The sequence below is a fragment of the Diaphorina citri genome, unplaced genomic scaffold (assembly GCF_000475195.1).
Source record: "Diaphorina citri unplaced genomic scaffold, Diaci psyllid genome assembly version 1.1 scaffold1301, whole genome shotgun sequence".
Taxonomy (NCBI): domain Eukaryota; kingdom Metazoa; phylum Arthropoda; class Insecta; order Hemiptera; family Psyllidae; genus Diaphorina; species Diaphorina citri.
In genome coordinates, this window is record NW_007378730.1 from 35,248 (window position 1) to 54,604 (window position 19,357).

Sequence of the window (19,357 nt, forward strand, 5' to 3'; positions counted from 1 at the left end):
AATGCAAAAGCATAAAACTAGGAGGAGTAACTATTTATTTACATTTGTGATGCGCAACTGGGGCGATGGAACAGTCACTCCTTTATTATTCCTACGGGCGGCGATGAGTCACAAAAGGTTGCGCACCACTGTTTTAGACCCTGAATTATCTACAGAGGAACCCGATCTATGAAGGTGAGAAAACCCCTACCGAATCAGTTCATTCATGTGAAAGAAACACAGGCGTGCTTACTAGAACTTGGCCTGGGTTTGCGTTCAGATAACAGTCTCCGAGTTGACACTGCACTGCGAATGATAGGCAGGCGGGCCATTGCTGAGGAACGTAGACCGTCTCTGATTACACAGGCGTGCTTACTGGAACTTGGCCTGGGTGTGCGTTCAGATAACAGTCTCCGAGTTCACACTGCACTGCGAATGATAGGCAGGCGGGCCATTGCTGAGGAACGTAGACCGTCTCTGATTGGTGGGCACCTGAGGGCCTACCCCTCTTGCGTTCAGATAACAGTCTCCGAGTTGACACTGCACTGTGAATGATAGGCAGGCGTGCTTACTGGAACTTGGCCTGGGTGTGCGTTCAGATAACAGTCTCCGAGTTGACACTGCACTGCGAATGATAGGCAGGCGGGCCATTGCTGAGGAACGTAGACCGTCTCTGATTGGTGGGCACCTGAGGGCCTACCCCTCCCGCGCCCGAATAGGAGAAGGCCCGGGTACCATGATAGTTAGAGTAGGAGGACCGGGCAGAGGGTGGTCGCTCCACACTGAGGTAGCCGGGGTTGGGGTGGCCCAGGGTGGGATGGGGAGCACCCGGGTAGAGAAGGGTGGACTGAGAGGAGGAGTAGGGGTGGCGGAATGAATCCGCGGAGGTTGACGAGTCGTTGAGAGCTGGAAGGAGGAGGGAGAAAAACATGGCTACACAACTCAAATCTTATTTTTTTCATCTTATTTTCATTTTTTAACCTTAAGAGGAATGATAGAGGGAACTTTAAGTGCTCAGGTCTTATCGTCCCTAAAGCGAAGAGGATAGGAGAAAGCAAGTCGTTCCGAAAACGAATATTATCCATTCAGGATAAAATCCGCCGGGAATTGAACCCGCGACCTAGCGTTAAAAAACAGACGAGTTACCCTCCAAGGGAACTAGTCTGGAGCTGGCGAATGGTGTACCATTCGCCCCGGCAATAATTTCACCGTTTGTAATTTCTAGCATTTGTGAACCTCACTTTGCGACTCTAGGTCCCAACAGTCCCACCTCGTTGACTTACCATTACCAGTGTTAGTCTAGCTAGGGGACGTTGAACAGAGAGTAGACTAGCGTCTGGCTGTGGGACTATAAACAGGGAGGAGAACAGCTAACCCTAACCAGCCTAGCTAGCTGGCAGTTCTATTTGATTAGCTGTGTTTATACTGATAGTTATTAGGATCAACTTTTAAATTTACCATTATACTGAATATAATACACGTAGAATGTAAGTGTGTATAAATTGTGCCCCATTCTTTTGATTGGAATATTGTAAATAGATTATCACCCACCTTGTTAATATAATGTTCATTGTCTGAATCTACAGAAATGTTTCTTTCTATAAATTTCAAGATTTGAGGAGGATTTCACCGGAATTATTTTCGAAACAATTTACCGCTCGGCTTTCGCGGAAACGTGGACCAAACTCTTCAAAAGTGTGTCCACTCAGTTGACTTTGTGTTAGAACCAGAACTTGTATCCACAAGTTGAATTAAAGACATTATTGATCCAATAACGATTTTATCAGTACATATTGAGATTTACAGGTCCTCATGATGGTTGACTACGGTTCAAGACGAGCCTATTAAACATGCCTAGAGACCATCACAACGGTGTATAGCAGATACAAAAAAATATCTTCTCTTTAATCTGTCATCACCATTTGGCGAAAGCTAAAGCCACTCCAACAACACAACACTTACCAGTATTAATCGCCTGCTGCTGTTGCTGCAATAGTTTGGTGACCGGGTTCTGATGACTCCTATGTCTCGGTTCAAGACGAGCCTATTAAACATGCCTAGAGATCATCACAACGGTGTATAGCAGATACAAAAAGATATCTTCTCTTTAGTCTGTCATCACCATTTGGCGAAAGCTAAAGCCGCTCCAACAACACAACACTTACCAGTATTAATCGCCTGCTGCTGTTGCTGCAATAGTTTGGTGACCGGGTTCTGATGACTCCTATGTCTCCTAGAGGATCGCGTAGAGCCTCCCCCCGCCCCTCGCCTCAGATAGAGAGGCGGGGCAGTGAGGGTGGGAGGAGGGGGAGGGCGGGAACCTACGCTGCGTCGTTTGACGCGACGCGGTGTCATAGGCCGCGAAGATGAGGAGTATCGCGCGTCATCTGATGAACAAACATAGAATAGAATATACCTTGTTTATGCTGCCAGAATGAGAATGAAAAGTCCCTTTACCCCAGCAGTCTATACAAGGTCTCGTGTATTTTATGGGTTTAACAACATACTCGTAATAGATATACGTCAGATTAGGTGAGGGGTAAATGGTAGATTTTTTTTTTTTTTTTACCGAACGAATTGAAGGTCTACGTTTTAACTCGACCGTTTTGCATTTGGTTTAGATGTTTGTTTGAATGAGTGTTCCGCTACAACTCGCGATTGCCTGGTCGGATTTTGATGAAATTTGGTATTCTTCTGAATGGCATCAATGCACGTGGATGCTTGAAATTTGGGGTTCCTACACTGAACAGGACCTATTTTTGGTCTGGACGGTTCAGATAAATTCAGAATCCAATACTTACCCTCTAAAGCACTTCCATCACTAGGTTCACTGGTCGTATCATCCAGTCTGTTGTCTTGTCTAGCTGAATACTCAATGGAATAGAGAGGCGGTGGTCCCTTCACTTTCTTGCTGCTCTTGCTAGGTTGAACTGTAAGAATACAATCAAACAGAACTCTGTGTTAGACAAGGCAATGATAATAATATTTGCCAGCCTAGTTAGCTTAGTTGGTAGTGCGTCTGCCTTGTAAGCGCTAGGCCGCGGGTTCGATTCCCGCCCGGGGCGGATTTTATCCTGATGGGATAATGTTCGTTCTCGGAACGGCTGGCTTTTCCTTCGTTTCCTCTCTTCATTATCTCTCCTCTGACATTTAACACCACTTTTTTTTTATGCCTCACGAAATTTCCGCCCCCAGATTTAATCACTGACTCTCAGATTGAGATTGACATTTTCTGTAATTAAATTCACAGTTTGAATTAATGAAGAGATAAAAAAGCCAGCCTAGTTAGCTTAGTTGGTAGTACGTCTGCCTTGTAAGCGCTAGGCCTCGGGTTCGATTCCCGCCCGGGGCGGATTTTATCCTGATGGGATAATGTTCGTTCTCGGAACAGCTGGCTTTTTCCTATCCTGTCTTCCTTCTCCCTTCGATTTCGGGACGATAAGACCATAGCAGTTACAGTTCCCTCTGTCAAACCTCAAAAAAAAAAAAATCAAAATACCAACTAAGCTAACTAGGCTGGCTAAAATCTTTAGGGACGGGGGGTTTTACCCTTCATTTGGCTCCGGCGGCAAAAGTCGTAATTAATTTCCGGAATTTCGTGAACCAAGCGGTGTATTCAACATTCAAAGTGCTATCCCCACAGGTTTGATAAAGACTCATATGCTAATTGTGTTTGAATTTATCTTTTAATTTTGCAGCAAGCATCATCATCACCACCATCACCATCATCATCACAGGAGTAGTTCAAGATCTAGTTCAGGAGGATTCAAACCTCTCTCTTATGATAGACCTCCCCTACGGCAACTATTGGAGGCAGCAGTAGCAGCCTATGTCAACACTACACACTCCAGACTAACACACATCTCACCACGACACTATGGCGATTTCATTGAGTTAGATTATTGAGATATTGGGAAAATCCTACAATGCTGCAGTGAGCACCAAGGTTGTGACATAATAACACTAAGAAACTGCATTTACATTACATTTACAATACTATAGACACATTTTCCTAGAAACATACCTTCTTTCCTTTATTTTCTCTCCTCCTTCCCTAACGTTTTGCTTCCCTTCATTACATTTAAATCCTACAATGCTGCAGTGAGCATCAAAGTTGTGACATAATAACACAAAGAAACTGCATTTACAAATGAAGGTTTGACAGAGGGAGCTGTGAAAACGGAGGTCTTATTATCCCGAAATCGAAGAGAGAAAATCAGGAAAAGAAGGAGGAGAAAGATTGAAGAAGAAGAAGAAGAAGAAGAAGAAGAAGTTAAAGAGGAAGAAAAAGAGATTGAGAAGAAGTAGCAGACGAAAATGGAAACTAAGATAATGAAAATTAAGAAAATGAATGTTATCATCTCTCAGCCAGCCTAGTTAGCTTAGTTGGTAGTGCGTCTGCCTTGTAAGCGCTAGGCCGCGGGTTCGATTCCCGCCCGGGGCGGAATGAAAAATAAAATCAAACAGGAATCTGTGTTAGACAAGGCAATGATAATAACATTTGCCAGCCTAGTTAGCTTAGTTGGTAGTGCGTCTGCCTTGTAAGCGCTAGGCCGCGGGTTCGATTCCCGCTCGGGGATAGCAGTTACAGTTCCCTCTGTCAAACCTCTTGAAAAAAAAAAGATAATAATATTTGTTCTGGACCTGGCCCTCGTCTCGGTCGATAGAAAACTTCGAAAGTTGCAAGTGTTATGATTTTATGGAAAAAAAAAGATAATAATATTTGTTCTGGACCTGGCCCTCGTCTCGGTCGATAGAAAACTTCGAAAGTTGCAAGTGTTATAATTTTATAACCGAGCGACCAAGCGCTTACAAGACAAGCGTGCTACCTTCCACACTAACTAGACGACTGAAAAAAAAAATCCATGATGTAAAGAATCACTTGTAAATGCAAAGTTTGTAAAATTTGCTTTGTTCGTTTTTATAGAAACTTTACAAATTGGTTTCGTATAGCTTTGGATTTGTCAAAATATGTACACTGTTCAGGATGTGAGGTACGAGATATGGGGGGTGTTAGAAACGAATGCAAAACAGTGGTTAAAAAAAATCTTAAAATTCGAAACAAAGTGAACAGGGACAAAAATGGAGAAGGAACTCAAAGTGGAAGTAGAAAGCAAACTATTCCCTCCTTCAATTTAAAGCCAGTCATGTCAACATTCTTGCAAACTGATCAACATCATGGCCGGTGCAGTCCAGAGCTCCAGACTCCAGAAGTCCAGACCTGCCACTGAAACTGTGCTTCAGTGGTAAGCGTTAGTACAACACATGGGGAACCTCATTCCATGAAAAAAGCCAGTCATGTCAACATTCTTGCAAACTGATCAACATCATGACCGGTGCAGTCCAGAGCTCCAGACCCCAGAAGTCCAGACCTGCCACTGAAACTGTGCTTCAGTGGTAAGCGTTAGTACAACACATGGGGAACCTCATTCCATGAAGCAATTAGTATTGTACAATACAGAACACAAAAGAAAAATCGTTTAAATTTGCTAAACAAAACCCAGCCGTTTATCAAGCGTGCTAGGAGGTGCGCGAATGTCAAGCGTTCGAAGTGACGCGAGGCCTTTACATAACATTAAACAGAGTGTTGAGCTTTTTTGGTTTCATATAGACACAGAAGTACAAAACATAAAAAAAAGACACAAAGCATAAAAAACGAAACCCATCGGAACACAAAAAATACAAACGGGATAACAGAACTCAGTTCAGTTTCCCTAAAATCCAGTTAGAAACACGAATCACAAGTTAACACACAAGTTATTAAATGGGTCACAAAATGGCAATTTGAATGGGGTTGTGCCACACACGAAATATAGTCCAGGAAACGAAGCTCGAATAGTGAGGTTTCCTGGACTAATAGTACGTACATGGGGTGTAAGGCCACATGATGAGGGTTGACTTGAGATCCAAACGAACCCAAAAACCCGACTGTGAAAATAAAAGTGGAGAAATAACAATGAGAAGTCGTAATTTCTTCGGGGAAACTGAGAGGATTTCCTATCTTTCAGAGGAAAATACGGGAATTGGTTCAACCACTAGGTGGCGTGGTAGCGCCTGTACTAAACTATTGGAAATCCAAGATGGCGCATTCCCAACCATCGAAGATCAAGGTTTCAGTTTCTGAAGGAAAATACACAGTTACGTTAAAACATGGGTGACATCCTTGGTGGAATATTCTCGAGTAATTCTCGCTATCGATTGATCGAGGTCCGACATTACTCAAGTACCGAGTAGTATCAAAAAATAGAGATTTATTATAACAATTTTACAAGTCCGTATTTATAAGTAGATATGTATTAAAAAAGAATAGTAATAATAACAAATAAAATAAATCATCATCAGCGTTACCAAAAACCATTTTTCTACTGATTATAGATTTTTACCTGTTTTTATTTATTCATATGTAATTATGTAGTAATTTCCGTTTGAAATAATTTGTAGGTATCCAGGCACTTAATCAAATCAAATGAGAGTAGATAAGTATTAGTGGAGAAATAACAATGAGAAGTCGTAATTTCTTTGGGGAAACTGAGAGGATTTCCTATCTTTCAGAGGAAAATACGGGAATCGGTTCAACCACTAGGTGGCGTGGTAGCGTCTGTACTAAACTATTGGATATCCAAGATGGCGCATTCCCAACCATCGAAGATCAAGGTTTCAGTTTCTGAAGGTTTCAGAAAATACACCCAAGGTTTCAGAAAATACACAGTTACGTTAAAACAGGGGTGACATCCTTGGTGGAATATTCTCGAGTAATTCTCGCTATCGATTGATCGAGGTCCGACATTACTCAAGTACCGAGTAGTATCAACCGATACAAGCAACTTTGATAGACAGACCACCCACAAGAGAATACTACTGTAACCTACTTATCCACAGTGTTCGAACTTTTAAATTCTAACTACTCAAGTAATCGAAAATTCAAAATCTTTCAGAAGCCTCCTAACCTATTCCATAGAGAAAGTTATGGTTAAATTATACTTACAATCATCGTCGTCATCTCCTCTCAGAATATCTTTCCGGAATGCAAACCCAACGGATGCTCCAATTATCTGGAATGGTAATCAAAACAAGTCTATTATTATTATTATTATTTTATTTATTTATTTTTGCACACAAATATAAGTAGACTTTTTTAATAAACCATTTGTGCATAAAAGAAGAAACATCTCCAGAAAACAACATCACATTAGGGAACCCCTGCTCCATCTTCCAAGTTTAAACTTCTGGCCTTGTACCGGCTCCCTCTGCCACAGGAGGAATTGGAGGATGGACATTGGTTTCAACTGGACTTCAGGGACAGTGGAGTCAAAGTGGTATTTTAGCAGAGTTATCTGATTCTGATGTCTTCTCTAGGTCCCATTATTTCTACTTTACCGTAACAGTAGGCAATTCAAGTATTATGAGTTACATGAATCTGACTGAGTGCCAAAAATTAATTCTTTCTTTTATGACAAAAAATATAAATTATAAAAAACACCAAAAGAGAAAAATGAAGAAAATAATTAGAAAAGAAATAAACAAGAAACAAAACAAAACAAGCATAATTCCAGTGTTGCCAAATTACTTTTGTGTGCTTCTCGCCCCCAAAACAACTGATTTTTTTTTTCTTTTTTTTTCAATAAACTTTTTTAATACCTAATTTATTAAAAGCAACAATACTTATTTATTAGTAATGTTGAGTTTAAATACCTACTATTTTATTAATAGATATTTTTTTTAATCTCCCAAAATTCGAATTCGAAATGAAAATAATCCTCCCAATAAAGATCCTCGTCCCCCCCCAAAAATGGGAAAACTAACCTACATCGGCAACACTGCACTCAAATACTCGTAAAGTAAAGTAGGGTAACTTAGACCCTTAGACGGAAAAGGAGAATCACATTTGACGAAGTGAATTTTCGTTTTCTACTATATTCGTGGCGACTTTCCATTTTTTTATTTTTTTTAATTTAGATCACATTTGGATTAGATGACTCTAGCTTTCGAGCAGATGGTCTATAATAGCTCAACGAACGACCAGTATTTTATTTATTTAACGGAATTTTCGGTTAAATAGATTTAAAAGAGGATCCACATCATCTAAAACCAGCGGACAGCAGGATTATTGAAGGGAATAAAATGTGTGTTCAGTTCAAAGTTACCCCGAGCTATCGTAGGCACAATTTCTCAAGGAGGTAAAACGCTGCTGGTTTCAAGTGGAGGCAATCGGAATGTGCAGCCAGATAAATAAAATTTCCAACAGGGTGGGAGCTAGGCTTGCCGTTCCAAAGTAGAACTAGTTACCTTCTCCGACATCAGAACGGGTTTCAATTCTTCTATATCTATGGTTTCAATTAGTTCCAATCTGAATTATCGCTATAGATTTTTCGCATGTGAGCCATTTAACTGCTAAAATATCATACAGACTTTTCTCGCAGGTCTAGTTAACTTGGAGGGTATCGCGCCTGTCTTGTAAGCTCTAAGACGAGAGTTCGATTCCCACCCAGGGCGAACTTTATCGTCAACAGATGAGTTTTGTTCTCGGAATGGCTAGCTTTATTCTTCTTTCTCTCTTCGATTTTGGGACGATGGGGACTTCCGTTGTTACAGTTTTCTTCGTCAAACTTCCTCAATATTGTATAATAATATTAATAATTATAAAAACCAAGTCATAATAAAGATAGCGCGGTCAAACTTTCTTGACTTGGCGGGGCGGAGCGCTACCGCGCTCCTTAATTTAGCTAATAGATAATAACTCACCGACAGTATGATCTGTAGCCAGGCCTGTAGTGTCTCCACATACTGGTAGTCCAACACACAGCCGAGTAATCGAAAGTTCAAAATCTTTCAGAAGCCTCCTAACCTATTCCATAGAGAAAGTTATGGTTAAATTATACTTACAATCATCGTCGTCATCTCCTCTCAGAATATCTTTCCGGAATGCAAACCCAACGGATGCTCCAATTATCTGGAATGGAAATCAAAACAAGTCTATTGTTAGATTGTTTGCATGTGAGCCATTTAACTGCTAAAATATCATACAGACTTTTCTCGCAGGTCTAGTTAACTTGGAGGGTATCGCGCCTGTCTTGTATCTGGTCTTGTACCGGCTCCCTCGCAGCCTCAGGGACACTGCCCGTATTATCGCTATAGATTTTTTGCATGTGAGCCATTTAACTGCTAAAATATCATACAGACTTTTCTCGCAGGTCTAGTTAACTTGGAGGGTATCGCGCCTGTCTTGTAAGCTCTAAGACGAGAGTTCGATTCTCACCCAGGGCGAACTTTATCGTAAACAGATGAGTTTTGTTCTCGGAATGGCTGGCTTTATTCTTCTTTCTCTCTTCGATTTTGGGACGATGGGATTTCCGTTGTTACAGTTTTCTTCGTCAAACTTCCTCAATATTGTATAATAATATTAATAATTATAAAAACCAAGTCATAATAAAGATTTAGCTAATAGATAATAACTCACCGACAGTATGATCTGTAGCCAGGCCTGTAGTGTCTCCACATACTGGTAGTCCAACACACAGCCTGTGATCAGGTCTGGACGCACAGGTCGAAATGGGTCCTCCTCAATGTTGCTCTTGTTGGCGTGAAATATCGCCTTACATCGGGGCCCGTTCGATTCCCACCAACTGACACTACCCGTACCAAAGTTGAGGATGTCACTGTTCTGTAAACCGTAGGGGGAGGAAGAAATCAGTGGTCTGTTCCAAGAACTTAAAAAAAAAGATAGAATATAATATACCTACTTTATTCTACTAAAAAGTCCCTTTACCCCAGCAGTCTAACGAGGGTCAAAAGATGTTTGATATAAATAAATAAATGCCTTGAAAAAAAGATAGAATATAATATACCTTCTTTTTTCTACTAAAAAGTCCCTTTACCCCAGCAGTCTAACGAGGGTCAAAAGATGTTTGATATAAATAAATAAATGCCGTTTCTTTGTGTTATTATATCACAACTTTGGTGCTCCTTCCAAATTTTGTTTGGTTCATCCTTTAGGAAACAGATTTTTTGAAGAGGTTTGATAGAAGGAGGAAGAGATCAGTGGTCTGTTCCAAGAACTTGAAAAAAAGATAGAATATAATATACCTTCTTTATTCTACTAAAAAGTCCCTTTACCCCAGCAGTCTAACGAGGGTCAAAAGATGTTTGATATAAATAAATAAATGCCGTTTCTTTGACTCTAGACTCTCAAGAGGTTGCGGGTTCGATTCCCGCCCGAGGCTGATTTTATCATAAATAGATAAGATTCGTTCTCGGAACTGTTGGATTTCTCCTATCCTGTCTTTCCTCTTCATTTTTGGTACGATAAGGCCTTAGCAGTTGCAGCTCCCTCTATCAAACATCTTGAAGAAAAAATCTGACCCACCCTGTATAATATTTGGCTCCACTATTTGGATAGATAAATCCTTTCTCCAGAAGATCCAAACCTCCTTGACTTTTTTGACTGACGAGTGCTGCGCTCTGTGAAGAAATTTCCTCTTTTCACCTTTTCTTTTCTACTTGTTTTCTTGTTTATCGATGAAAGATGGAGATTCGAAGATACGAAGATAGAACTTTTTTTTTTGTGGATTTCGAAGTGACTTTCTAAAAATCTTTTTCCATTTTCCTGGAGGAACTTAAGCAAAAGTTTGCCTTCTGGGTCTGAAGATTAACAGCGTTTTTCACGTGAGTTAAAGCATTGATTTTCACCTGAAGAGCAATGGTACAGTCCGTGCTAATGATTGGAATATCGATGAAAGATGGAGATTCGAAGATACGAAGATAGAACTTTTTTTTTGTGGATTTCCAAGTGACTTTCTAAAAATCTTTTTCCATTTTCCTGGAGGAACTTAAGCAAAAGTTTGCCTTCTGGATCTGAAGATTAACAGCGTTTTTCACGTGAGTTAAAGCATTGATTTTCACCTGAAGAGCAATGGTACAGTCCGTGCTAATGATTGGAATGTTTGTGATCCCATTTCACACATCTCTGTGAAGAAAATTCAATCAGATCTTCATGTGTTGATCAGGAATGATGGATATGACTACAAATTTTGATGATAAGGATCTTGTACTCACCAAGGCGACATAAGGTAAGTAAAAATAATTCTGGGTTTGTTCTTTCTTTGTGATGGTATTGGACGGCTGAAAAATCATTGGGAATGCTCTACATTGATTTTGTAAAAAAAAAAAGACATTGATCATCATGTTAAGTTAAACCATCCATGAAGTCCTTTTGTTGGCAAGTTAATTTTTTTTTTTGGTTGAAGTTTGATGAGATCATAGATTAGAATGATAAAATGATTAGAATATCCGAGATAGTTTGATTAACTTTGTGGATAAGATAGTTGATATGAAAACAGGTTATCACAATATCTCTCATGAAACTTTAACTGAGGTGTATGCAACTTCTCCATTTTAAAGGCTACCACCCTTTTAAGTTTGGGTCTAGCATCCTTTTTCCAATGATTATATACGGGTCAAATTTGCCTTCAAGATACCAAATTGCCCTAATTTTGATATCATTGCACCTAGAGGGCAATGTCACTGATACAGGGAGATGTGATGAATACCTAATGTCCCAGCATACTGAAAACCTTTTGGGTACTAGTTCAGAAGCCAGGTCAATGAAAAAAAAAAAAAAAGCTACAAATAGTTGTCACAAAATGAGGAGTGACCAGTGTTGTTTATCCTCCTATCCTATCCTATGGGAAGGAAACTAATTCAATCAACTTTTTCTTTTCTTTAAGCCAGCCTTTTAATTGCTAAGGTCATATCAGATATTATATCAGGTTTTCATGTCTTGCTTCTTCACTGGGGTATCAACCATTTCCTCAATTTACCTACCTACTTCACAAGGCTGAGTGCATTTCCTTGCTCCAACTAAATGTACTGTATAGCAGGCAATATAATCAAGGGTCAATGTTTTTCCCAGCCAAGATTGTTAGGCAAACTGAGATTGAGAATCTCACCAAATTAGCGACCCCCAACATCTGAGGAAGTAACTTTCCGGTGGGTAAAATACCTTGAGAAAAGGAACAAAGTTACAGACCTAAGCTACTGGGACAGAACAGTTTGGAAGACTAAAAGAGACAGGAAAGGCAGAAATCATTTTTGGTCTAGCATCTTCTTCAAGAACAGAAAAACACGTAAAATAAAACATTGCTAACTTAAAAATAAGAAATGTATTCTTCAATCATTAAAGGCTTTATCGCAAAGTTTTTAAATTTAATCTTAGTATAATGGACGGACATCGTCTGCATCCGAGTACTCAAAATCATCCAATTTGGGTTCCAAACCAAAATAGAAAGTAAAAAAGTCTGACTTGTGTCTGCGGTACATACTAAGTTTCGTCTCATACTTTGAGACTGTTATTAAATTGTTATCAACCTTTGTAAATATTAAAAGTAAGAAATGTATGTATTCTTCAATCATTAAAGGCTTTATCGCAAAGTTTTTAAATTTAATCTTAGTATAATGGACGGACACCGTCTGCATCATCCAATTTGGGTTCCAAACCAAAAAAAAGTCTGACTTGTGTCTGCGGTACATACTAAGTTTCGTCTCATACTTTGAGACTGTTATTAAATTGTTATCAACCTTTGTAAATGAGTGAAGAATTATCCATAGTGAACATGTTTGTAATAAATAAAGGTATTTACAGGGGAAAAAATCTACACAGTTGTAAATCTACACAATTATTGAATCTATTTACAGGAGTAAAAGTTTAAAACTATCCGAGTGAAATATTTGGACGGCAAGAGCTTGCACAAATAAAAGTGGTAGAATTAAACGTTCTAAATTAAGAGGTAAACGTTCAAATTGGCAAACAATATTAATTTCGGGAACGATGGATAACACTGACATTTATTTTATTATTATTAATCTCGAAAAAGAGGTAGGAAGTCACAACACGTAACCCAAATCGTTCCCTTTAAATATTGAATGCCACACAAAGAGATATAAAAAAAAAGTTTAAAATTCTACATAATATTATTATTACAATTTCATCAATCACTTCAGGTCTGTTTAATAAACCTCTTAGGCCAGCCACTTGGTATCAGGTAGACCTGATAGTGAGTGGCACACCGATACGTCCTGTGCGCCTGTCGCTATCCTGACAAGTTTCGACTAGGTTGTTTCATAAAAGCCTTGTCGAAAGGGAGACAGAACTTATTCGGGCCTGGCGAGTGTGCGCTATGCTTAATTTGCTATGGAGTTTTTATTTTATTTATTTATTTATTTTATTTTATTTTTTTTTAACAGACCTGAAATACAATAATTGACGACACAATAACATAATACATACCTCCGAATCTACAGGTTTCATGTTACGAGTGTTAACCCAAAAGCATGCTCGGGGAATATACCCGAACAGTCTCCGAGCCTTCTCAGAGAACACCTGTAGCCCCGGGGTGTAAATGAAAAGCATGCTCGGGGAATATACCGGAACAGTCTCCGAGTCTTCTCAGAGAACACCTGTAGACCCGGGGTGTAAATGTTAACAATAGGAGATTAATAGGCTCAGGACGGACTGGAGTAACATATAAAATATAAGGCACTAAGTAGTAATGTTGTAGAGTATTGCTTTCGTTTATCACAACCGGTTTCTGTAGCTTTAACCAGGAAGGAAAATGGTCCTCTATTTATTACCGGGTCTCCTTGGTTGTGACTAATTAGACCAAACCTGCACCCAAGAGAACCCACGCTTCTGGGAGCGACAAATATAAATGGTGACATTGTACAGGACATGGAAAGTAAGTAAGTATTTCAATACATTTAGCGATTTGACCCCAGCTATGTTTTAGACCAGTGATGCGCAACCGGGGCGATGGAACAGTCACTCCTTTATTATTCCTACGGGCGGCGATGAGTCACAAAAGGTTGCGCACCACTGTTTTAGACCCTGAATTATCTACAGAGGAACCCGATCTATGAAGGTGAGAAAACCCCTACCGAATCAGTTCATTCATGTGAAAGATACACAGGCGTGCTTACTGGAACTTGGCCTGGGTGTGCGTTCAGATAACAGTCTCCGAGTTGACACTGCACTGCGAATGATAGGCAGGCGGGCCATTGCTGAGGAACGTAGACCGTCTCTGATTGGTGGGCACCTGAGGGCCTACCCCTCCCGCGCCCGAATAGGAGAAGGCCCGGGTACCATGATAGTTAGAGTAGGAGGACCGGGCAGAGGGTGGTCGCTCCACACTGAGGTAGCCGGGGTTGGGGTGGCCCAGGGTGGGATGGGGAGCACCCGGGTAGAGCAGGGTGGACTGAGAGGAGGAGTAGGGGTGGCGGAATGAATCCGCGGAGGTGGACGAGTCGTTGAGAGCTGGAAGGAGGAGGGAGAAAAACATGGTTACACAACTTAAACCTTATTTTTTTCATCTTATTTTCATTTTTTAACCTTAAGAGGAATAATAGAGGGAACTTTAAGTGCTCAGGTCTTAACGTCCCTAAAGCAAAAAGGATAGGAGAAAGCCAGTCGTTCCGAAAACGAACATTATCCATTCAGGATAAAATCCACCGGGAATTGAACCCGCGACCTAGAGTTAAAAAACAGACGAGTTACCCTCCAAGCGAACTAGTCTGGCGCTTGAATTTCCATTTCCCCGTGTGTGTAAAAAGATAGAAAGAGAACTCACATCCTCTCCTAGTATATTGATAGATTCTGACGTAACTTTGTGAAGATTCATCTTGAAAAGAAGAACACAATAGCTTTTACTCTTCACAGTTGGGGGAGGGAATAAATGAAATTTGCATAAAATCAACATGAGACTGTAAAAGTACGAGGGGTTAGGGGCTTCCAGTTTACTCTGCCCATGATAATTCTAGGTTGAAGCCACCTTTTTTCCAAGAGGTTTCATAGAGGGAACTGTAACTGCTAAGGTCTTATCGTCCCGGAAACGAAGAGAGAAGGAAGACAGGATAGGAGAAAGACAGCTGTTCCGAGAACGAACCTTATTATTTATTTAGGACTGGATAAGGTTCCCCCTGGGCCGGAATCGAAACCGCGTCCTAGCTTTATTTTTTATTCAAACAGACATGTTGATGATGCCAGCAATGGTGAAACATGTCTGTTTGAATAAACAATAAAAAAACCCCTCCCCCAACTGTGAAGAGTAAAAGCTATTGTGTTCTTCTTCTCTCCTAGTATGTTAAATATCTCATTTCATTACTCAATCTTCTCCTCTCCCTTTTCTCCATCCATATTGTATTGTAAACAAAATTATAAACAGTAAAAATAAAGGTTTATCAAAAATTGAAATTGCCTCGGCAATAATTTCACCGTTTGTAATTTCTAGCATTTGTGAACCTCACTTTGTGATTTTAGGTCTCAACAGTCCCAACCCGTTGTTACAGAACTAAACGACTGGATTAACTTTAATCTCGAAGGAATATTACAATCAGCCCTTAATCCAACTTGGTCAGATTGCCTAATCCCAATGGACGAACTTTTATCTCAATACATTTGACCCCAGGCATGTTTTAGATTTTCGACCTAGAATTTCAAAAGATCATCCTCAAAGGAACCTCGTTGTTTACTCCTTTGAGAGGAACCTCAAAGGCAACCCGTTGACTTACCAGTATTAATCGCCTGCTGCTGTTGCTGCAATAGTTTGGTGACCGGGTTCTGATGACTCCTATGTCTCCTAGAGGATCGTGTGCGCGCGTCATCTGATGAACAAACATAGAATAGAAGATACCTTGTTTATCCTTTTTTTTTTAATTTTCCCTGGGATGCAAAGTACTTCCTCAGGGGCATTTATTTTTACAACAACAAAATTACAGATAAAACAAATACAAGGTTGTTCAAGACAAAATCCTGATATATAAATTTCCTATAAACTTTCCATAAATATAAATTTATAATTCCTATAGATGTATTTCCTATTTATATAACTTTCCTATTTCTTAAAAACCAGAATGAGAATGAAAAGTCCCTTTGCCCCAGCAGTCTATACAAGGTCTCGTGTATTTTATGGGTTTAACAACATAATACGAAACATAGAGAGATATACGTCAGATTAGGTCAGGGGTAAATGGAAGATTTTATTTTTATTTATTTATTTTGACCGAACGTATTGAAGGTCTACGTTTTAACTCGACCGTTTTGCATTTGGTTTAGATGTTTGTTTGAATGAGTGTTCCGCTACAACTCGCGATTGCCAGGTCGGATTTTGATGAAATTTGGTATTCTTCTGAATGGCATCAATGCACGTGGATGCTTGAAATTTGGGGTTTCTAACCTGGACGGGAGCTATTTTTGGTCTGGATGATTCAGATAAATTCAGAATCCAATACTTACCCTCTAAAGCACTTCCATCACTAGGTTCACTGGTCGTATCATCCAGTCGGTTGTCTTGTCTAGCTGAATACTCAATGGAATAGAGAGGCGGTGGTCCCTTCACTTTCTTGCTGCTCTTGCTAGGTTGAACTGGAAAAAGTTCACTGGTCGTATCATCCAGTCGGTTGTCTTGTCTAGCTGAATACTCGATGGAATAGAGAGGCGGTGGTCCCTTCACTTTCTTGCTGCTCTTGCTAGGTTGAACTGGAAAAATACAATCAAACAGGAATCTGTGTTAGACAAGGCAATGATAATAACATTTGCCAGCCCAGTTAGCTTAGTTGGTAGTGCGTCTGCCTTGTAAGCGCTAGGCCGCGGGTTCGATTCCCGCCCGGGGCGGATTTTATCATCACAGTAAGTAAGAATAGTCTGGACTAAAAGGAGTAAGATATCACAAGAGGTGTGCTTTTTACTTTCCTTATCCTCCTGTGGCGCTCACAACAACACTCAACACAAATAAAATCTTACATAGAAAACGCAGGTTCTCGTTTCTCCACAATTTCCATCTCTGAAGATAACTAGACCACTAAAAATAATAATAATAACATTGCATGATGTAAAGAAGCACTTGCAAATGCAAAGTTTGTAAAAATTGGCTTTGTTCGTTTTTATAGAAACTTCACGGGTTGGCACCCCTGCTGTGGTGATGAAAAGTTAAAATTTTATCCGTAGTGAAACTTTATTAATAATCAAAGTTAAATCAAATAATTCAAGTTTTTGAGTATCATATTGACAATTTTTGGAGTGTCCTGCACCAGTGAAGCTCGTTTGATAGAGGGAACTGTAACTGCTAAGGTCTTATCGTCCCGAAATCGAAGAGAGAAGGATAGGAGAAAGCCAGCCGTTCCGAAACTCCGAAAGTGAACCTTATCTGTTTAGGATAAGGATTGTCCTGGGCGGAAATTGAACCCACGGGCAGACGCGCTACTTTCCAAAGATAACTAGGCTGGCAGTCTAAGATTAATAGGTAGATAGTTTAACAAGTACAATTTGATCTAGACAACTAATTGTCTGACCACTGAATACTACGTTGTCAGACGTCAGAACAGACAAAAGACAACTGAATAATAATAATAATATATAAAAAAACATGGCTTCTTACCCTGTCTAAACCTAAAAGATTGAGGTAAAAGCAGACTATGAACAGATTCCAGACAACCCATACCACATTCCAAATGCAATACTGAAATCAATACGAGAATCACAATAATACATGCACAATACAATAAATAAATATAGGAGAAATTAATAAATGCAATAGATGAAACATAATAAAACTATAAAAAGTACATACAAAAATAATGAAAATTAGAAATAAAACATCAACATAACTACCTACATAGATACTAAACAATCAAGCGTGCCGGGAGGCGCGCGAACGTCAAGAGTTCGAAGCGCCTACCGGCCTATATTAACACGAAACAGAGTTTCATCGTTTTTCGGCATTTTCACCTCAACTTTTCTCTCACTTCCCTTCAACTTTAAGCAAATGTGTATAGACACTATAGACTGCTATAAAGGAACAAAAATTATTTCCACAGATGGTCTGAAGAATGATTTTTGACAGAGGGAACTGTAACTGCTAAGGTCTTATCGTCCCGAAATCGAAGAGAGAAGGATAGGAGAAAGCCAGCCGTTCCGAAAGTGAACCTTATCTGTTTAGGATAAGGTTTGTCCTGGGCGGGAATCGAACCCACGGGCAGACGCGCTACTTTCCAAAGATAACTAGGCTGGCAGTCTAAGATTAATAGGTAGATAGTTTAACAAGTACAATTTGATCTAGACAACTAATTGTCTGACCACTGAATACTACGTTGTCAGACGTCAGAACAGACAAAAGACAACTGAATAATAAAAAAAAACATGACTTCTTACCCTGTCTAAACCTAAAAGATTGAGGTAAAAGCAGACTACGAACAGATTCCAGACAACCCATACCACATTCCAAATGCAATACTGAAATCAATACGAGAATCACAATATTACATGCACAATACAATAAATAAATATAGGAGAAATTAATAAATGCAATAGATGAAACATAATAAAACTATAAAAAGTACATACAAAAATAATGAAAATTAGAAATAAAACATCAACATAACTACCTACAGTTTGAATAAAAATGTCAAGTGCTAGTTACGTAGACTTGTGATGGATACTTGTAATTACCACAACATAATGATTAATGGGGAATACCGTCAAAGACAAAACATGGAAATTGAACTGACTGGACATTAAGGAAAACACTTACTGGAGAGCTCCTGGTTACAGTGCCACAGGAGGTAACTACCTACATAAATACTAAACAATCAAGCGTGCCGGGAGGCGCGCGAACGTCAAGAGTTCGAAGCACCTACCGGTCTATATTAACACGAAACAGAGTTTCATCGTTTTTCAGCATTTTCACCTCAACTTTTCTCTCACTTCCCTTCAACTTTAAGCAAATGTGTATAGACACTATAGACAGCTATAAAGGAACAAAAATTATTTCCACAGATGGTCTGAAGAATGATTGATTGTTCATCAATCAAACCTCTACATATAACGGCGCGAATTCGAAGCACCTACCGGTCTATATTAACACGAAACAGAGTTTCATCGTTTTTCGGCATTTTCACCTCAACTTTTCTCTCACCTCCCTTCAACTTTAAGCAAATGTGTATAGACACTATAGACTGCTATAAAGGAACAAAAATTATTTCCACAGATGGTCTGAAGAATGATGTGTGGAGTCAAAGTGGTATTTTAGCAGAGTTATCTGATTCTGATGTCTTCTCTAAGTCCCATTATTTCTACTTTACGGTAACAGTAGGCAATTCAAGTATTATGAGTTACATGAATCTGACTAAGTGCCAAAAATTAATTCTTTCTTTTATGACAAAAAATAAAAATCACCAAGAGAAAATGAAGAAAATTAGAAAAGAAATAAACAAGAAACAAAACAAGCATAATCGCCTTGTTGCCAAAACGGCGCGAACGAAACGAAAGTGTTAAAGGAAAAAAACCTCTTAAAGGGGAAAATAGGAAGTTTTTTTTTTTTCTTATGGTCTTCAG

General features: G+C 39.5%; 2 protein-coding genes across 9 annotated transcripts in view; one reads left to right on the forward strand and one right to left on the reverse strand.

Annotated features, from left to right (window-relative positions):
• Positions 1 to 348: 348 nt before the first annotated feature.
• Positions 349 to 19,357, reverse strand: part of LOC103515240 — a 39,433-nt gene continuing 20,424 nt past the window's right edge. For 2 of the 8 annotated variants that reach the window (XM_017446575.2, XM_026827990.1), the window contains 6 exons: positions 18,176 to 18,256; positions 9,437 to 9,640; positions 8,863 to 8,929; positions 2,781 to 2,909; positions 2,145 to 2,366; positions 520 to 885 (listed from right to left, as the gene is read on the reverse strand). In XM_017446575.2, coding sequence (XP_017302064.1) covers positions 575 to 885; positions 2,145 to 2,366; positions 2,781 to 2,909; positions 8,863 to 8,929; positions 9,437 to 9,640; positions 18,176 to 18,256 — 1,014 coding nt within the window. In that variant the 3' untranslated portion in view covers positions 520 to 574. Of the gene's footprint in view, positions 480 to 519; positions 886 to 2,144; positions 2,367 to 2,780; positions 2,910 to 6,964; positions 7,032 to 8,862; positions 8,930 to 9,436; positions 9,641 to 17,402; positions 17,484 to 18,175; positions 18,257 to 19,357 lie in introns of those variants that run through there. The other 6 variants (XM_026827988.1, XM_017446574.2, XM_017446576.2 and 3 more) reach the window with 5 other exon arrangements.
• The window catches only part of LOC103515241 (BTB/POZ domain-containing protein 7-like), a 31,489-nt gene continuing 22,855 nt past the window's right edge, over positions 10,724 to 19,357 (forward strand). Inside the window, 1 exon segment of the mRNA XM_026827985.1 lies at positions 10,724 to 11,045. The gene's annotated coding sequence lies outside the window, so the exon portion shown is untranslated.